Source organism: Pristiophorus japonicus, chromosome 3 (genome assembly GCF_044704955.1).
Source record: "Pristiophorus japonicus isolate sPriJap1 chromosome 3, sPriJap1.hap1, whole genome shotgun sequence".
In the NCBI taxonomy this organism is placed as follows: Eukaryota; Metazoa; Chordata; class Chondrichthyes; family Pristiophoridae; genus Pristiophorus; species Pristiophorus japonicus.
The window spans coordinates 150,600,126-150,617,857 of NC_091979.1; the positions used below are offsets into that span (position 1 = coordinate 150,600,126).

Genomic DNA, 17,732 nt, shown 5'->3' on the forward strand with positions numbered 1-17,732 from the left:
CATACCTTCGAAGTTACCTTTCCTTAAGTTCAGGACTCTCGTCTCTGAATTAACTGTGTCACTCTCCAGCTTAATAAAGAATTCTACCATATTATGATCACTCTTCCCCAAGGGGCCTCACACAACAAGATTGTTAATTAGTCCTTTCTCATTACACATGACCCAATCTAGGATGGCCAGCTCTCTAGTTGGTTCCTCGACATATTGGTCTAGAAAACCATCCCCAATACACTCCAGGAAATTTTCCTCCACCGCATTGCTACCAGTTTGGTTAGCCCAATCAATATTAAAGTTGCCCATGATAATCGAAGACCAAACAGGTACTGATGCATCTTTTAAACCCCATACACACAGGCTAGTGCTTCTTTCTCGACCATGCAGTAGGCTCTTTCTGCTTTAGACAAACTTTTTGAAGCATATGCGACTGGATGAATTTTACCCGACTCATTAGCTTGTTGGAGTACGCAACCAATTCCATATGATGAAGCATCACAGGCCAATACTAAACATTTGCATGGGTCATAATGTACCAGCAGCTTGTTCGAGCAAAGCAGATTAGTGGCTTTCTCAAAAGCTCTGCCTTGAGAGGCACCCCACACCCAGTTGTCGCCTTTTCTTAGCAGCATGTGCAGTGGTTATAATAAGGTGCTCAATTTAGGTAGGAAGTTACTGAAGTAGTTGTATAGACCCAGGAACGAACGCAGTTTCGTCACATTCTGCGGCTTGGATGCATTCTTGATATCCTTGGTTTTCGCGTCCGTGGGCCTGATGCCGTCAGCAGCAAATTTCCTCCCCAGGAATTCGACCTCTGGTGCCATGAAGACGCGCTACGAGTCTGAGTCCCACTTTGTCCCGATGATGTAGAACCTCTTCCAGGTTCACGACCTGTGATCAGGATGTCATCTTGGAACACGACGGTTCTGGGAATGGACTTCAGTAGACTCTCCATGTTCCTTTGAAATATTGCTGCAGCTGAGTGAATTCCAAAAGGGCACCTGTGATAAATAAACAGTCCTTTATGCGTGTTAATGCATGTAAGTCTCTTCGACATCTCGACCACCTCCTGTGTCATGTAGGCCGACATCAAGTCCAGTTTGGTGAACGACTTCCCCCCGCTAGCGTTGCAAACAAGTCAACAGCCTTCGATAACGGGTACTGATCCTGATTCGAAACCCTGTTGATCGTAGCCTTGTAGTCTCCACAGATTCTGACTGTGCCATCACTTTTCAGCACAGGAACAATGGGGCTGGCCCATTCATTAAATTCAACCGGTGATATGATCTCTTCACGCTGGAGTCTGTCCAGTTCGATTTCAACCTTCTTCCTCATCATATACGGAACTGCCCGAGCTTTATGATGGACAGGTCTTGCATCCGAGTCCACGTGGATCTGCACCTTGGCTCCTGTGAAGTTGCTGATGCCTGGTTTGAACAGCGAGGGGAACTTGCTCAGTACTTGGGCACATGTATCTTCCTCTGATAACAACGCCTTGATGTCGTCCCATCGCATCTGATTTTTTCAAGCCAGTTCCTGCCGAACAGTGTTGGGCCATTGCCTGGGACAATCCATAGCGGTAACTCGTGAACCGCTCCATCATACGGCACTTTAATTGTGGCACTACCAATCACCGTTATGAGTTCTTTGGTGTACGTGCGCAACTTGGCATTGACTGGACTCAGCCTGGGCCTCACAGCCTTAGTATCCCACAGCTTGTCGAATGCCCTCTGGCTCATTATCAATTGACTCGCCCTGTGTCCAGTTCCATCGATACCGACACCCCATTAAATTTCACGTTGATCATTATCGGTTTGCTCTTAATTAGGAACGAGTACAGTCCATACACTTCCTCCTCTGGTATCTTGGATTGAGTATCCGGATCCGCGCTAGTCTGACCATCATCCTCCACATGGTGTGTCGCAATATGCTTGCTCATCTGTGGACACTTGCGCTGGAGTTACCCCACTCTCAGACAGCCTTTGCAACTATATTGCTTAAATCGGCACTGCTGGTGCCGGTGATTTCCCCCACAACGCCAACACGGAGAAATCGGATGCATTCCCGCTGGCAGACTTTGGATAGCCACAGGTTTCTCGTACGCAGTCGGGTAGGCCCTGCCATGTGCCGCTCTGCCGAACGCCGAATCAATCATATTTGCAGTACTTGCCAAGTTTTGATTTTTCACTGATATCTGCTTTAGACTTCAATCCGTCGTCATGCTTGACTGAGCGATTGTGATGGCCCTGTTCAATTCCAACGTCTCCACCACCACTACTTTACGCAGGATCACCTCGTGGTTGATGTCGATTACAAAGAAGTCATGCAGCATGTCTACCAATGCAGCCCCGAACTTACACGGTCCCACTAGACGTCTCAGGTCGGCAACGAATTCTGTTATATTCTGGCCCTCTGAACGAACGTGCGTGTAAAATCTGTATCTCAAGATGATGATGCCTTCGTCTGGCTTAAGATGGTCCTGTACAATGTACACAATTCTTCATACGTCTTCTCTGTTGGATTCACAGGCAGGAGTAGATTCTTCATCAGACCATAAAGTTTTGGACCGCAAACCATGAGGAACACCACCCGGCGCCGATCTGCGTCGCCGACCTCCTCCATTTTGTTGGCCACGAAGAACTGGCTTAAATGGCTCACAAAGTCTGCCCAATCTTTTCCTTCCACGAATCTCTCCAACAATCCAATTGTACTCATTTTTGCATGCAAAGGTTCTTGTTGCCTCGTCGCCAAATGTTATGAATGCAATAACTGTTAGACTGAGTACTGTTTAACTCCAAGAGGTATGACCTTGGCTTTGCTTTATTAAGGCCCAAAGTGACTAATATACAAAATGGATGGCCTTTTATACTTGGTCTGCACATACGTGCATGCAGCCCAGTGGCCTCCAACAGGGACGCCATCTAGTGGCTAGTGATCCCAAAAGTACATACATGACAGGAGGTTAAGTGCGAGCTACCGTTTTCACGAAGCTAATGCAGAGCGCCACAAATGGGCCAGCAACTTGTGGCAATTTTCAATTCACAAGGTATCTTTCCTCGTCAGAAGTTGTTAGCCGATTTGCGCGTTAATAATAGCGTGCGTCATTCAAACACCATTATTTTTTCAGCTAAATCTGGCCGGTTGAGTAAAATTTTCCTTATTCTTTGAGTTAAGTTCAACCACATACATACCATTCCCCATTACCCACAGAGGAAAAATGCCAGCAGACAATACTTCCTTATGAAATTTACTTGCAGTGTAGCAATGCAATCTTGTCGCACTATGAAATATATATTATACTTATAAAAGCGGGCCTTCTGTTCAACACCTTTGCTTGGCTGCTTTAAGACCCTATTTTCTGTTGTAAAACTGAAATATAATAAGTAAGTGATAAACCACCTTCAGTCAGAAAGAGGAATGAGGGGTAGGTTGGAAGATACCTGGAGAATGAGGATGAGTAAGTTGAATATTATTCCTCATTTGTTCAACTTCACATACAAATAGAAGTATACCAAATGGTGCAAATAAGATTGGCAAGAACCTGAGGAACTATCTCTTGGAGCACAGCAGTGTCAACGCAATTACTGTTCTAAACTGTTAGGATTTAACAATAGTTCTCAATAAAAGCATACAAACTGCTCCTCATAGCTGACTTGAAAACACCCTCTAAATGCTAGGCACCTACATAAATAGACTAGGCTCTAGCTTTTCCTGATGTACTGCCTTCCGTCACTGGAATACAGTCCATCATCTAATTTACTAACCTCTGCCTTATCTTGTTCACAAAGCCAACAAGCAACTGCTTAGACTGACAAAAAACTGTCCTCGTCATGTAAGGAATAGCGCTCGTAAGGTATCAACTAAGTAATACATATTTTCAAATTAAGAAATATAAGTGACAGATAAAACTTCAGTACTATAGAGCTCACGTTTCGGCCCGAGTTGCTCCTTTTTTTTGGAGCAACTAGTTTAAAATGGATCATCTTAGAAATTGCAATTCTCGGCATTTAGCTTGCTCCAGTTCTAATGAGTTAGAATAGTTTCATTTTAGAACAGATTTTTTTTCAAAAGGGGCATGTCCAGCCACTTACGCCTGTTTTGCAAGGTTAGGCAGCGAAAACTTACTCCGAACTAACTTAGAATGGAGTAAGTGTAGATTTTTGTATGCTCAGAAAAACCTTGCCTACACTTAGAAAATCAGACGTAGGGAACGAGAGATGGGCGAGGCAGGGGGGGAAGGAAGTTTACAAACATTCAACACTTTACTTTTACAAATAAAGAGCCATCATCAATAATAAATGATAAATAAATCAATAAACCAACCAATAAATCAATCCAAATAAATAAAAAAATAAAAAATAAAAAATCAATAAATAAAAAATTAAGTTTCTACTCACCTACTGCACCACTGGGAGCCCTCCAACAGCGTGCTGGTATGCCCCCCCCCCCCCCCAGTGTTTCTCTCTCTGTCTCTGTCTCTCTGTGTTTCTGACAGCGAGGGGTGGGGGGAGAGAGGGGGGAAGGGAGGGGATGGGAGAGGGGGAGGGAGGGAGTGGAGGGGAGGGAGGGAGTGGAGGAGAGGGAGGGGGAGAGGAGGGGGAGGGGGGGAGAAGAGGAGGAGTGAGGAGAGGAAGGGAGAGAGAGGAGGGGGGAGAGGAGGGAGATGGAGGAGGAGAGGAGGGGGGAGGGAGGGGGGAGAGGAGGGGGGAGGGAGGGGGAGAGGAGGGGGAGAGGAGGAGGAAGAGGGGGGAGGGGGAGGAGATGAGGTGGTGGGAGGGGGAAGGGAGGGGAGGGAGGGGAGGGGGAGGGAGGGAGAAGGGAGGGAAGAGGGAGGGGGAGAGGAGGGGGAAGGGATGAGGGGGAGGGGAGGGGGGAGAGGAAGGGAGGGGGGAGGGGAGGGGGTGCTGAACGGAGGGGAGGGGAGGCTGAACGGGCACTGCCGACGACGAAGAAGCCGGGCGGCTGCCGTCGACACTTTGGGCGGGGCCCGCCCTCAGCGAGGGGGGGGGGGAGGGGGAGGAGGGGTAGGGGAGGGGGAGAGGAGGGGGAGGGGAGGTGAATGGGAGGGGAGATGGAGGGGAAGAGGAGGGCGGGAGGAGGGGAGAGAAGGGGGGGAGGGAAGGGGGAGAGGAGGGGGAGGCTGAACGGGCCCCGCTGTCGCCGACGAGGAAGCTGGGCCGCTGCCGACACTTCGGGCGGGTCCCGCCCCCAGCGAGATGCCGGGCGGAGGGAGGGGGGGAGGGTGGGGAGAGAGGAGGGGGTGGGGTGGGGAGGAGAGGAGGGGGGAGGAGGGGGAAGGGCTGAACAGGAGGGGGGCGGGGGAGGCTGAACGGGAGTAGGTGGGGGGGGAGCTGAACGGGAAGGAGGGAGGAGGGCGGGGGGAGCTGGATGGGAGGGAGGCCCGAGTCCCAATCTTCGCCCGGGGAGCCCATTTGGCCAGGGCTAGAGCCGGCGTGCTTCGGCCCCTCCCACACTGCCTCAGAGGCGAGGAGCTACTGCACATGTGCAGAGGTCCCGGCACTGTTTTCAGCTCTGGGATCTGGCTCCGCCCATGACCCCTTGTGCTGCGCCATGCCGAGCACAAAGACGTCCTGAGGAGACTGGAGAATCACAAGGTAAGTTTTCGGCACCCTTTTTATTCCAGAAAAGGTCCGCCGATTTTACAGAGGGCGGAAACTTAAGTGTTTAAAGACAATCAAAATTTAGACTCTCTCTTTGGCAAAGAAAGATGGATTGAGCATCAGAACTACTCTTGGAAACATATGGGCTGCCCACTGTGGAAAAAATAATAATATTTGCCTATGACATATCACATTATTGGCTTCTTTTATCCTCGTTTTTAAACCAAAAACCAGGTCCATGCACAGAAAATGCACAGGTTGCTTTTGATGCACAATAACTTCTGCAGAGATATTCTACTCATCAGTGAAAAAGCCATAGAAACCTTAGAAAAATGGTGTTAATTCCATTCATGTCAATTCCAGTATTTCCACAGCTCTTCTGCCAAATTTATGGCAGACAAGTGGAAAACCTCTATGGAAATTCACTTTCTCTGCTCATGGCAGAAATCTGAGGGAGAGGCCAAGCCATTCAATTCAAATCCAAGCAACCTGAGGCTTTTGTTTGAATATACGTTTGATTGGCAGTGCTACATGATGTTAAGAGATACATATTTAAATTTCCTGTGCCTGGTCAAATTCTGAAGGCACGGGGATTATTTTAATCTAACCCACCTGGCAGGAAGCTGATTAGATGGGGTCGGCTGTCCATTTTGAAGTCAATGGAAAGTAAAATTGGGCAGGGTGTAAAACGGGCCGTCGATCTGATTCCATCAGTTTCCCGGTAGGCTGGTTAGGTTAAAATTACCCTCTAAATTTCAGCCTGTCTTATTCCAATTCAATAGTCCATCTGAGAGATATAGATATGCTGGAGAAATTCAGTGGAAGATCAACAGCGAACTGCCGTGCAAGGTTAAATCAGTGACTTTAAACCAGGTTGAGTTTACATTAAATTTTAGTTCAGCCGTTGCAATGATTATTTTCTATCTTACAGTTAAGCCTGTAACTATTATGAAACCTGCAGTTCACTTACCCATAAATGATTTTAAAATATTTTTGGCTATTGATAGTTAAGCCAAAGTCTAAGGAAGAGTTTATTCTCCTGTCTTATGAATTTGAGGAAGATCACGTGATACAACCAGTAAGCCAAAATATAGTAATTAAGGTTTTCAGTTCACCCGCTGAGCTAACTACAAATTACCCTAGTTAATTAAGAGGCAAATGCATACACTGATTCACAGGGAGAATGAGCTCATCTATAGGAAAGGTCTGAGAACCAGAGAAAAGTATTTGGAGTAAATCCCAAAAAATGTAACACCCCAACATGCAATATCACTGGAGCATCTCAGGAGCATGACTTGAAATGATAGGTCTTATGAACCCAAATATAATTTTTATGTTAAGGGAGGCACATAGTCCAACATGTCAAATCAGCAGCAGAGCTGTTTTTTTGAAATGCATATTTATACATATTTTATAAATAAGCAAAAACAGTTAAGTTAAAGTAAAATCACTCTATAGATAAGTATGTGGAATAAATACTTATGTTAAATGATTATTCTGCGATTGGAGTGTATACATTCTTAACACAGAGATTGTTGGCATTTTTACCGAAACTGCTGTTTCCCACTTGCATCATATCCATGAAATAAATACTAATATAATAAGAAAATTACTCAAATATCAGGAATAGAATTATTGTTGTAATATTAACAATAAACTGCTAAACTAAACACCTGAACCATAGCTTTACATAAAACTAAAACAATGTAAATAATCATTTGTCATCATTATTTTTCTTCTATTGTCTTTTTTGTGTTAACATTTATTTTACTATTTTCTAATTGTGCCGTACCTAGTCTAATCTTTCTAGCTTTTTATTTTACTCTTTAAATCTTTAATTTAGCTGTCTTTGACTTTTCTGTTTACAATATCCATTTTGGAGGTGGGAACAACTTTTTAAAGAAAGATTTTCATTGGCAGCAAGCAGGTTTTAAGGTATAGCAAGGATACATCATAGTTTAATTAGATCTCTTTTTTTACTAATATTGTGCTCAAACAAAGAAGTGCTTGCCACAGATAAGCAAGTTTGTGTGTGGCACCTGGACAGTTAAAGTAGCCTAAATTTAACCATTAATGAGTAAAAGCAATTTTAATTTTTCATAAAATCCTATGTACACATTATTCCACCACACATGGATGATAGAAACGCATGCATGACAATGTGACTTATAAAACAGAATTTACAGCATGTAAAATCTCAACTTTTCAATTGCAATGGACATGATAAAAAACACTAGTGGACCTCCCATAACATTGATCATGGGATCCAACAGGCACGGAGCGTCACTGCAGGAAAGGCAGCCTTCGGAGACCGAGAAGAATTGGGGTTGGGGCAGAAGGAGTGGGATAGAGACCAGGCACATGTATTTTTTCCTGTCGGCCTGCCCCCCCAGCTCTGAGCCCCAAGATACATTTTTAATTAAGAGCAGGAGCGAGGTAGGACAATGAAAGCAGGGATGGGGAGCACAGCAGGGAGCCTCACAGGGGATATCTCAAATCAGAGCAGAGGAACCAAGCCAAGGAACCATGCCGGAGGATGAGGAGGTCCAATAGTGAGGGAGCTAGCGGATGGCATTTGGCAGGCTCCAAAGCATGACGAGTGGTGACAACCCCACAAGTAAACTTTGACAGAATGGGAGTTTATATCAGAAATTTACATTATAATGTTTACACTGAGTTTTTATTGTATATGCTTACGTAATAAAATTCGAATATTTCTTTTAAAAATCACAAAAATCTTTTCACACTACTATGCCTCAGAGAGATGTAAATTTCTAAATTTATCCACATCAAAAGTAATGCCTACCTCAATCCAAGAACAAATATCTCGTTCATTCATTAGCTTGATTTTGGCTGCATCTGTAAATTCCTCCATTAGACAGTCCATAAGGTTCATCAATGATCGTACCAAGCTAGTGTCAGCAGTAGGAGCTAGCTCCTGTAAATTGAAAGGAAAATTTGAGAACTTTCTTATTTAGGGTTAGCATTTATAATGAACTAGGAGTAGGAGGCTGGCTTTGTTAAAAAGCAGGTGAGGAGCTGTGGAATGCCTGGAAAAATGGCATAATGTTCTGAGGTTATGACTGAGTAGCGGGAGAACAACTGCAGAAATTCACATCGAAAGGGGTGGAAATTCGGTCGCGTCTCTGTTGTGGCGTTAATCCAGGAGGAGCGTTAAATTTTGCGGCAGGAAATGGTTTGCGTTTCAGCCGCAAAATTCACCACCTGGGCCCTGAGTGTGGAGCGGAGAACTAAGGGAGGCGTTGCATACCTCTTTTAGGGCGCTAGGCCAGCTGAGCAACTGAAAATCCAGAGCTAAACAGCCGGCCTTGGAGCGCCCGAAGAGAGGCTTCCGTGGGAAAAATATCTGAAAAAACCCCACTAAAACATTCCCAATACATTACTGATGCCATATCAACATAAATCATAAAAATAAAAAACAATCACACTTACCTGAGGTCGACATTACTTCACTCACTGCAGCCGGTACAGCTTGGACTGCCAGCTTTCACAGGCAGTCCCACTAGGGCATGCTATGGGGCGCTACGGATCGGGCGCGAACCAAATATCAAGCCGGTGTCACAATCAGGGGTGTTGCATACCGGCTCGCCTCTCCCAGGTGGTACTGCTCCGTTCCCCCGGAAATCCGGAACTGAATGTCCTGGCAGGGTATGGAAGCTGGCCGGCCGCCAGGAAATGCTTTCCGTTGCCATTACCGCCCCTCCTGGACGAAAACAGAGGCAGCAACAAGCCGAAAATCCAGTCCAAAGTCTTTTACATCAGTACTGTTTCCACTATTCGTTATTTATCTCAGAAATGCAATTCTGTGGCTACACAACAAATTAACAGTGCAACATTTCAATTCAAACTATGGGCTAGACTTTCCCTAAAGCCCCTTAACGCCTGATTGCCCGCTGAGAAGAACGGCTAACGTTCGATGAGTAACGCTGGCGAGAATTTCCATTTTTATGTTTAAAGTCATTAAAACTAATCGCCCGGCGAAAAAATGGGCATTGCACACTCATTGTTGGCGGTTTTCTTGGCGATTAAGTGGAAAGTTAGTAACATGGGCGGTCGTTACCGGAATGGACGGTAAGTAGTAAAATGTAGTCCAAGGCTGCGGTTGGGCCTAGGGAGGGGGAAAAACTTAAAAAAAAAATTTTAATAAAAAAATAAAAACGTACAAAGCATTTCCAAGACAGTTTTATACCTAATCGCCATTTTAAAATTTAAAAAAAAGAACCTTTAACTTACCTTTCTTTGCAGGGTACTCACCTATCACTTTGTTTAAGCAGCTTTTACAGGGTGGCTCTCTCGGCGATCTGGACGGCGGCGGTTGAGGCCAAACTTACGCCCTGGCGGTTGTTTTCGGCATTGCACATGGGTGGTTTGGTCCCGGCGGGCGTGTTCAGATTGAATAACATTGAAAAACTTAAGTGGAAACTTTCACTGGGCGGTAAAACAGCTGTACCGCTGAGAAAATCACCAACAACGAAGGCGAAAGTCTAGCCCTATATATGGCATATTAACCACCAAAGTGTAACAATCAATTATGTGGGATATAGAGGAATACAGTTTCTTTCAAGCTCTTTTACTGAGTAATACTTGTAAGACCGATTCTGTATGCCTCGCACATTGCAGAAAATTCAGGACAGACAGCCCATGATTTTTCATCCATTAATTTTAATGGTCTGAAATTTATGAGTTGCAATGTCCCACCAGATGTTTGAAACACGGGGTTGCAGAATCCACTCTTTTAGCTCCAAAAATGCTCTTCAGATTATAATAATATCCCAAGGTATTTTTAAAAGCAATAAAAATGATTTGCAAACATTCTGAAGCAATCCTGATGTTTAATGAAAAATAGAAAGGATAGTCAGAAGTGGAATCTATATAAAGCCAATAAATTAACCATGCCATTCTACGATTAACTGGGGAAAATTCCCACTGTTCGTTATTTATATCAGAATTGTAGTTGTTTGAGTACAGAACAAATTACAATTTTGCTATAAATATTAAACTGCACAAATATTTCCCATATGACTACATGTAGTTATATTATTCCAGTTATTTCACTCATGATTAAATACTGCAATGAAAATTATCTCCAGAGTTCTGCAACGAAACTCAATGTTTTTAAATTCTCTGCTGACAACAGAGAGGTCTACGTGATTGTTTGAGTTGTTTTGTGGTTAATGTATCCAATTGGGACAATTGATGTCTGCACTAAAAATGATGAATTATAGGGCTGGATTCTCTTTTATATTTCCGCCCGAAATCAGCAAGATCGGGCCCAAGTTTTCACACGATAAAAAACGGGTGCCCCTCCGAGCTGGGCGCCCGTTTTTCGCGCCTAAAACGGCGCCTAAAAAAAAATCGCGATTCTGGAGTGTTCGGCAGCTCCTTGTCTGCCTGGCGCGGCGCCCAGGGGGGCGGAGCCTACACTCACGCCGATTTTGTAAGTGGGAGGGGGCGGGTACTATTTAAATTCATTTTTTTCCTGCCGGCAACGCTGCGCGTGCGCGTTGGAGCGTTCGCGCATGCTCAGTGTGAAAAAAAGATTGGCACTCGGCCATTTTTGTAGTTCTTTGTAGCTGTTTAATTTTTGAACATTTTTTTAATAAAAGCACATTGCCATCAGCACATCAGCACTTGCAGCCTTCTCACTGTCTCCTTCCCCCACCCTCCCGCGGGAAGAACGGGCGCCTCCTACCACCCCCGCGGGAAGAACGGGCGCCTCCTACCACCCCCGCGGGAAGAACGGGCACCTCCCCCCCCCCGCGGGAAGGAATGGGCGCCTCCCCCCCCCGCGGGAAAGAACGGGCGCCTCCTCTCCCCTCACCCCCCCCCCCGCGGGCAGAACGGGCGCCTCCCCCCCCCCCGCGGGAAAGAACGGGCGCTTCCCCCCCCGCGGGAAAGAACGGGCGCCTCCTCTCCCCTCTCCCCCCCCCCACGGGCAGAACGGGCGCCTCCCCCCCCGCGGGAAAGAACGGGCGCCTCCTCTCCCCTCTCCCCCCCCCCCCACGGGCAGAACGGGCGCCTCCCCCCCCGCGGGAAAGAACGGGCGCCTCCTCTCCCCTCTCCCCCCCCCCCACGGGCAGAACGGGCGCCTCCCCCCCCGCGGGAAAGAACGGGCGCCTCCCCCCCCACGAGAAAGAACGGCGCCTCCCCCCCCACGGGAAAGAACGGGCGCCTCCTCTCCCCTCCCCCCCCCCGCGGGAAAGAACGGGCGCCTCCTCTCCTCTCCCCTCCCCCCCGCGGGCAGAACGGGCGCCTCCCCCCCCCCCCCCCCCCCACGGGCAGAACGGGCGCCTCCCCCCCCGCGGGAAAGAACGGGCGCCTCCCCCCCCACGAGAAAGAACGGCGCCTCCCCCCCCACGGGAAAGAACGGGCGCCTCCTCTCCCCTCCCCCCCCCCGCGGGAAAGAACGGGCGCCTCCTCTCCTCTCCCCTCCCCCCCGCGGGCAGAACGGGCGCCTCCCCCCCCCCCCCCCCCCCCCCCGGCGGGAAGAACGGGCGCCTCAGGCTGACTGCAGAATTCTCCGTGCCTGAAGCACTTTCACACACGTAGGAAGATGGTTTATTTAATCTTTTCTTTGCTTATAAATATTTATACAGGTTGGATTTATTTGTATAATATTTGTAGAAGTATAAATAAGGATTTATTGTAGAATTTAATGAGTTCCCTTCCCCCCCCCTCCCCCCACCTCGTTCTGGACGCCTAATTTGTAACCTGCGCCTGATTTTTTAATGTGTAGAACAGGTTTTTTCAGTTCTACAAAAATCTTCACTTGCGCCATTCTACTTTAGTTTGGAGTACGTTTTCACTGTGGAAACTTTGAAATTAGGCGTCAGTGGCCGGACACGCTCCCTTTTGAAGAAAAAATTCTGTTCCAAAGTAGAACTGTTCTACCTGACTAGAACTGCAGGAAAAAAAATGTGGAGAATTGCGATTTCTAAGATAGTCCGTTCTCCACCAGTTGCTCCTAAAAATCAGGCGCAAATCATGTGGAAACTTGGGCCCATCGTGTCAGAGAATGATGGAAAATTCAGACTATGATGCCTATTACTGCTTCACTGTCTGCCATAAACGGGATTTTCAATTTGGATTATGTGCTCAAGTCTCTGAAGTGGGGCTTGAACCCACAACTTGCTAACTCAATGATGCTTGGTGTCATTATACTAGGCCATTGAGTTGTATAATGGCTGTACCACTAGTTTCTATTTCGTTTTTCAAAATTCCTGTGGGAAAAATGTTAAGATTATGATAGGTTAAGAATGAATAAATATGTAGATGCATATTGATATATATATATAAAAATAAATAAAAATTATATTATGTTTGCAGAAACCACATTCCATTTAGACATGACACTTATAACCAGCTTATTACCCTTGAGACTTTTCGAATAAATTGAAGGCACACTGGCACCATTCTGTCAAACAATCCTTCAATTAATTCCTTGTGCATGGGACTAACACCAGGAGGCATCTTATTCATCCAAGATACCATTACAGGCTTCCATCCCATCATAAGAGGTTCCATGTACACCATTCCACACCTGGAAACCTAAAATATAATGAACAGATATTCTCATTAAAAAAAGTAGTGTGCAATCTGGCACAAATTCCAGTTTTTAAAAACATATTGCCCAGAAATATCCTTGAAGCTGCTCTCACTTCACTGCCAGAAGTGCATACAAATGGTGTTTCCACCATACATACGGTAGTGGAGCGGGAACAGCTCAAAGGAAATCGCCCAGCATTAATTTATCAAGTAGATGATGAAGTTAATACAAAAATTTTTTTTTTTTTAAATTGCAAATTTATGTAAAATACAAAGGCTAGAAATTCCAAAACGCTAGTAACAATGCCGGCCAGGGCTAACGGGTGCCTGGCAAGAGAGCACAGGCAACAATGTTCCCTATAAGGTGCGCAGCCGCGCGGCTCTCTGCCAGTCCTGTGCAGTCCTAGACCGGCTTTTACAATGGTAAATGGGCCGCGCAGCCCATCCCCCCCCCCAAATAAAATAAGAGGGAACATTGGCAGGCAGCACCAGTATTTAATTAACATCAGCGGTGTGGAGAATTTGTGGTATAACGCAATCTTTTCCAGCGCTTAGCTCAGCAGGAGGCCGAAAGTTACGTCTGTGTCCTGCTTGCATTAAATGGAACAGGGAAGAAACAAGCAAACCTGAAGGCCATGTATGGAACAATTGTCGTACTTGTTACAACAATATTACCTGCCACGTGATTATTAACTATGTTTGTTGATTTTTTAATAGTTCCTGAAATTAATGAATCTGCAATCTCATTATCACTAATATTTCCACAATGGTTACTCTTGAACATGTTTAAATGTGTAATAATCGTGTCAGCTTTTAGTGGGTCCTGCATATTCAACACAAAATAATTCTTTAATAAATAATTGATTATGGAATTTTGAATAAATTAATTATAATTCTTTAAAATCTTAAGCAATTAAGTCCAGAAATGCTAGGGGTGATGCCCTGGTGACGCTATCATAAAGATAAAAGAGATCTTATCAGAGATGATCTTCAAATATTGCAATAGAGTTCTATTGGGCCCAAGTTTCCCCAGGATTTGCTCCGTTTTGTTTGGAGCAACTAGATTTATTTGGAGTAACTTAAAAATTGCAATTCTCCCCATTTAAGTTGCTCCAGTGTAAGTGAGTTAGTTAGACTTTTTTACATCCGTTTTTTTTTTCAAAAGGGGGCGTTACCAGCCACTTACACCTGTTTTGGCCATTTAAGCAAGTTTAGCTAGCTAAAACTTACTCCAAACTTAGTTAGGCCAGAGTAAGTGGCCACTTTTGTACGTTTTGAAAAACCCTGTGGTGAATTAAGAGATCAGCGCAGGTAGCCTCCAAATGACAGTGTTATGATAGGAATGCTAGGTTTTTTTTTAAATCCCAAGCAGCGAGACTGGACAGGGTGTAGGTGCTATCAACCTGATTAAACTGAGTATATTTTTAGTAAAAATAGCTAGATATTAAAGTACTGGAAAATCTTTGAAGAGTCTTTTCTTTCCCCCCGCTGCATCAAAACTCTTCCCCTGCCCCCCCCCATCAAAACTCTTCCCCTCCTCCCCCCCCCCACCGATCAAAACTCTTCCCCCCACCAACCTGTCTCTTATAGTCCTCAGCCGGGGATGGCTGCGGCCAGCCTGTGTGGCAGGCCACTCGGTCCGGGATAGGGGCGGTGAGCGTCAGCCTCTCCCACACAGCCTGCATCACACACTCTCAGATTCTGGGGGCTCGGAGCTACTGCACATGCGCGCACACTCTAGTGCGCAGGTGCAGAGGTCCCGGCACTGTTTTCAGCGCCGGGACCTGGCTCCGCCCCCGAATCCAGTTGCCATGCTACGCCATCATGGAGGAGAGGCTGGGGAGCGGCCAAACGCGTCCGAAGATTTTTGGCGCCCTTGGAGTTCTACAAAAGTGGCGCACCTCTGGTGAGTGCGCCTGAAATCTGTACTGGCCAAATTTGGACCCATAAACTCTCATGCTCTTTAGGGATTCAGTTTTTTTATTTGCTAAGGTATTTACAGTTTTGTGCAGGTGCTCAGTTCTGACCTAAAAACTTGTTCTACAAGGTTTCACCCTGATTTACTGACCCACAAACGGCCTCCAGGAAAGCTGCCAGAAAATGCAACTCACCACACCGCCCCACCCCCCCCCCCCACCCCCCCCCCCCCCTTTGATGGGCAAAAAATGAAAGTATAAAAGAAGAACCTTTGCAAAGGAGACATTTGAAGTTCCAGCATCTATCTGAGTTGTTTCCCACTTGTCAACCTCCATCTTTATCTAATATCTGTCAGGTCCTGCTAGGCCTGGCTGTCTTACATTTGCCAGTTGAATCACCCTCATGGCTGTTAATGAGTTAGAGCCGATTGATGCTCTAATTCATTAAAATACTTTCGGTGAGCACTGGCAACAGCAGCGCTGCCGACCTGCCGAAAATGACAGCCGCTGCAGGAGCCGCCAGCAGAGGGCGAAAGTACAGCGGCCGCCATTATATTCCCCGAATCAGACCGTAACAGCCGACCTAAACCCCTGCATTTCTAGGCCAAGATATCTTCAGACTCTCCCTATGTTTCCTTTCTATTCATAGTATCAAGTTTGAAGCAATAATTTTTATAAAATTTGTTAAACTAAGGGCTGATTTCATGATTGGGTGCTCCCAGCAAGGCAAAGTACTTGCAGGGGCCAAGGGTTGGGAAATCGTTGCCCGCAAATTGTGATTTTTCCATCAATTTAAATTAGTGAATAGAAAATCATGGGCTGTAGCCCCGAGCTTTCCTGACCTGTACTCTTCTTTGAGTGCCACTCCTCACTGAAAGCACTCAGTCGTGGAATCAACCTTATATTTGCATCAAAAATTAATATATGACTACTTACAGTAGCAGGGGAAGCAACCTCCAGATCCATTGGTTCAAATAGAAGACTCATTTGGGGAGACATCTGAATGATCTCCCCACTCATCAGACACAATTTCTTGTTATCATCCAGCACAGTGTTCATATTCTCAATCCAGATGGCATCAACTGGTCCATCAAAGATTAACCATTTCCTGTCTGGGGTCTAATTTTTTAAAAAAGTATTCATTTCACTTTAAATAGAGCAAATCAATAATCAATTACAACTGTTGTAAGGAATTGGACAATCAAAGAGACTTAAAAGAAACTTGAGAATCTTTTGCCTCTACCATGGAGAGCTAAGGGGGCCGAAATTGCCCTGTGCCCCAATTGGGGTGGTAACCAGCTGAGGCCGGGACCTTCTGCACCCAGCGCAGAAGTCCCGCTCCTGCCGCTGAACTGGGCTTACCGCCCCTCAAAGGAAATGGAGCACAATCTCACGCGCTCCATTTCCTTTGGGGGCAGTGAGAGAAGCGCTACGCAGATGCTCCATTAAGTGCTGACACGCATCAATGCTCCTCCCCTTCGCTTAAAGGGGAGGGTCGTTGCGCACTCTGCAAGGCCTCTGGTGGCCTCCATTAGGAACCAGGGCAGTGTGGGACCGGGCCTGCAGCCCGGCACTCAAAAGGGGATGGCTAAGAATTCTGCTGCAGTGTAGAAAATTTGTTACGAGTCATGTTGTATGAGTGAAAGACCTGAGTAGAGTGTCCTTGAGCTCAGGTTAACAAAATCCACATACAGGCATCTTCCACCCTTCAGGATGTAGTTCGGGATCTGGAATATTAGGTCCTTCATTGAAACACCTGTGAACTCATCCCTTTTTGGCATGGAAGCAAGTCATCCTCTCTTCGAGGGACTGCCTATGATGATGAAATACTAAATCCAGAATATTAATTTTAAATTACAAGAGAGCCACAAGGGGATATAGGTTCAAACTGATAATAAGTAAACATAAGACTAATGTCAGGAAGTTTTTCTTCGCACTAAGAGTGATCAAAACATGAAATGAACTTCCAGATAGAGAATGGGCGTGAAAATTCTGGAATAATTTCATCATCATAGGCAGTCCCTCAGAGTAGAGAATGACTTGCTTCCACACTAAAAATGAGTTCTCAGGTGACTGAAGAGTCCAATGCTGGACCTACAGTCTCTGTCACAGGTGGGGCAGATGGTGGGGGTTGGAGGAACGGGAGGTTGGGGTGCCTGGGTTGCAATGTGCTTCTTCTGCTGTTGACGCTTGACTTCAACTTGCTCTCGGCAAAGAGATTCGAGGTGCTCAGCGCCTTCCTGAATGCCTGTCCTCCACTTTGAGCGGTCTTGGGCCAGGGATTCCCAGGTGTCGATGCGGATGGTGCACTTTTTCAAGGAGGCTTTGAGAATGTCCTTGAAACATTTTCTCTGCCCACTTGGGGCTCGCTTGCTGTGTTGGAGCTCCAAGTAGAGCGCTTGTTTTGGGACTCTCATGTCAGGCATGCGGATATGGCCCATCCAGCGGAGTTGATCGAGCGTGGTCAATGTTTTGATGCTGGGGATGTTGGCCTGATGTTGGGAGCGAGAACACTGATGTTGGTACGCCTATCCTGCCAATGGATTTGCATGATCTTGCGGAGGCAACGTTGGTGGTACTTCTCCAGTGTTTTGAAGTGCCTGCTATACGTAGTCCTAGGGCCCATAATTGGTGG

General features: G+C 46.1%; 1 protein-coding gene across 4 annotated transcripts in view; it reads right to left on the reverse strand.

Annotated features, from left to right (window-relative positions):
- The window catches only part of dnah7 (dynein, axonemal, heavy chain 7), a 1,084,136-nt gene that overhangs the window by 571,678 nt on the left and 494,726 nt on the right, over positions 1-17,732 (reverse strand). For all 4 annotated transcript variants that reach the window (XM_070875892.1, XM_070875893.1, XM_070875895.1 and 1 more), the window contains 3 exons: positions 16,034-16,216; positions 13,008-13,184; positions 8,422-8,553 (listed from right to left, as the gene is read on the reverse strand). In XM_070875892.1, the coding sequence (XP_070731993.1) occupies positions 8,422-8,553; positions 13,008-13,184; positions 16,034-16,216 (492 nt within the window). The remainder of the gene's footprint in view (positions 1-8,421; positions 8,554-13,007; positions 13,185-16,033; positions 16,217-17,732) is intronic.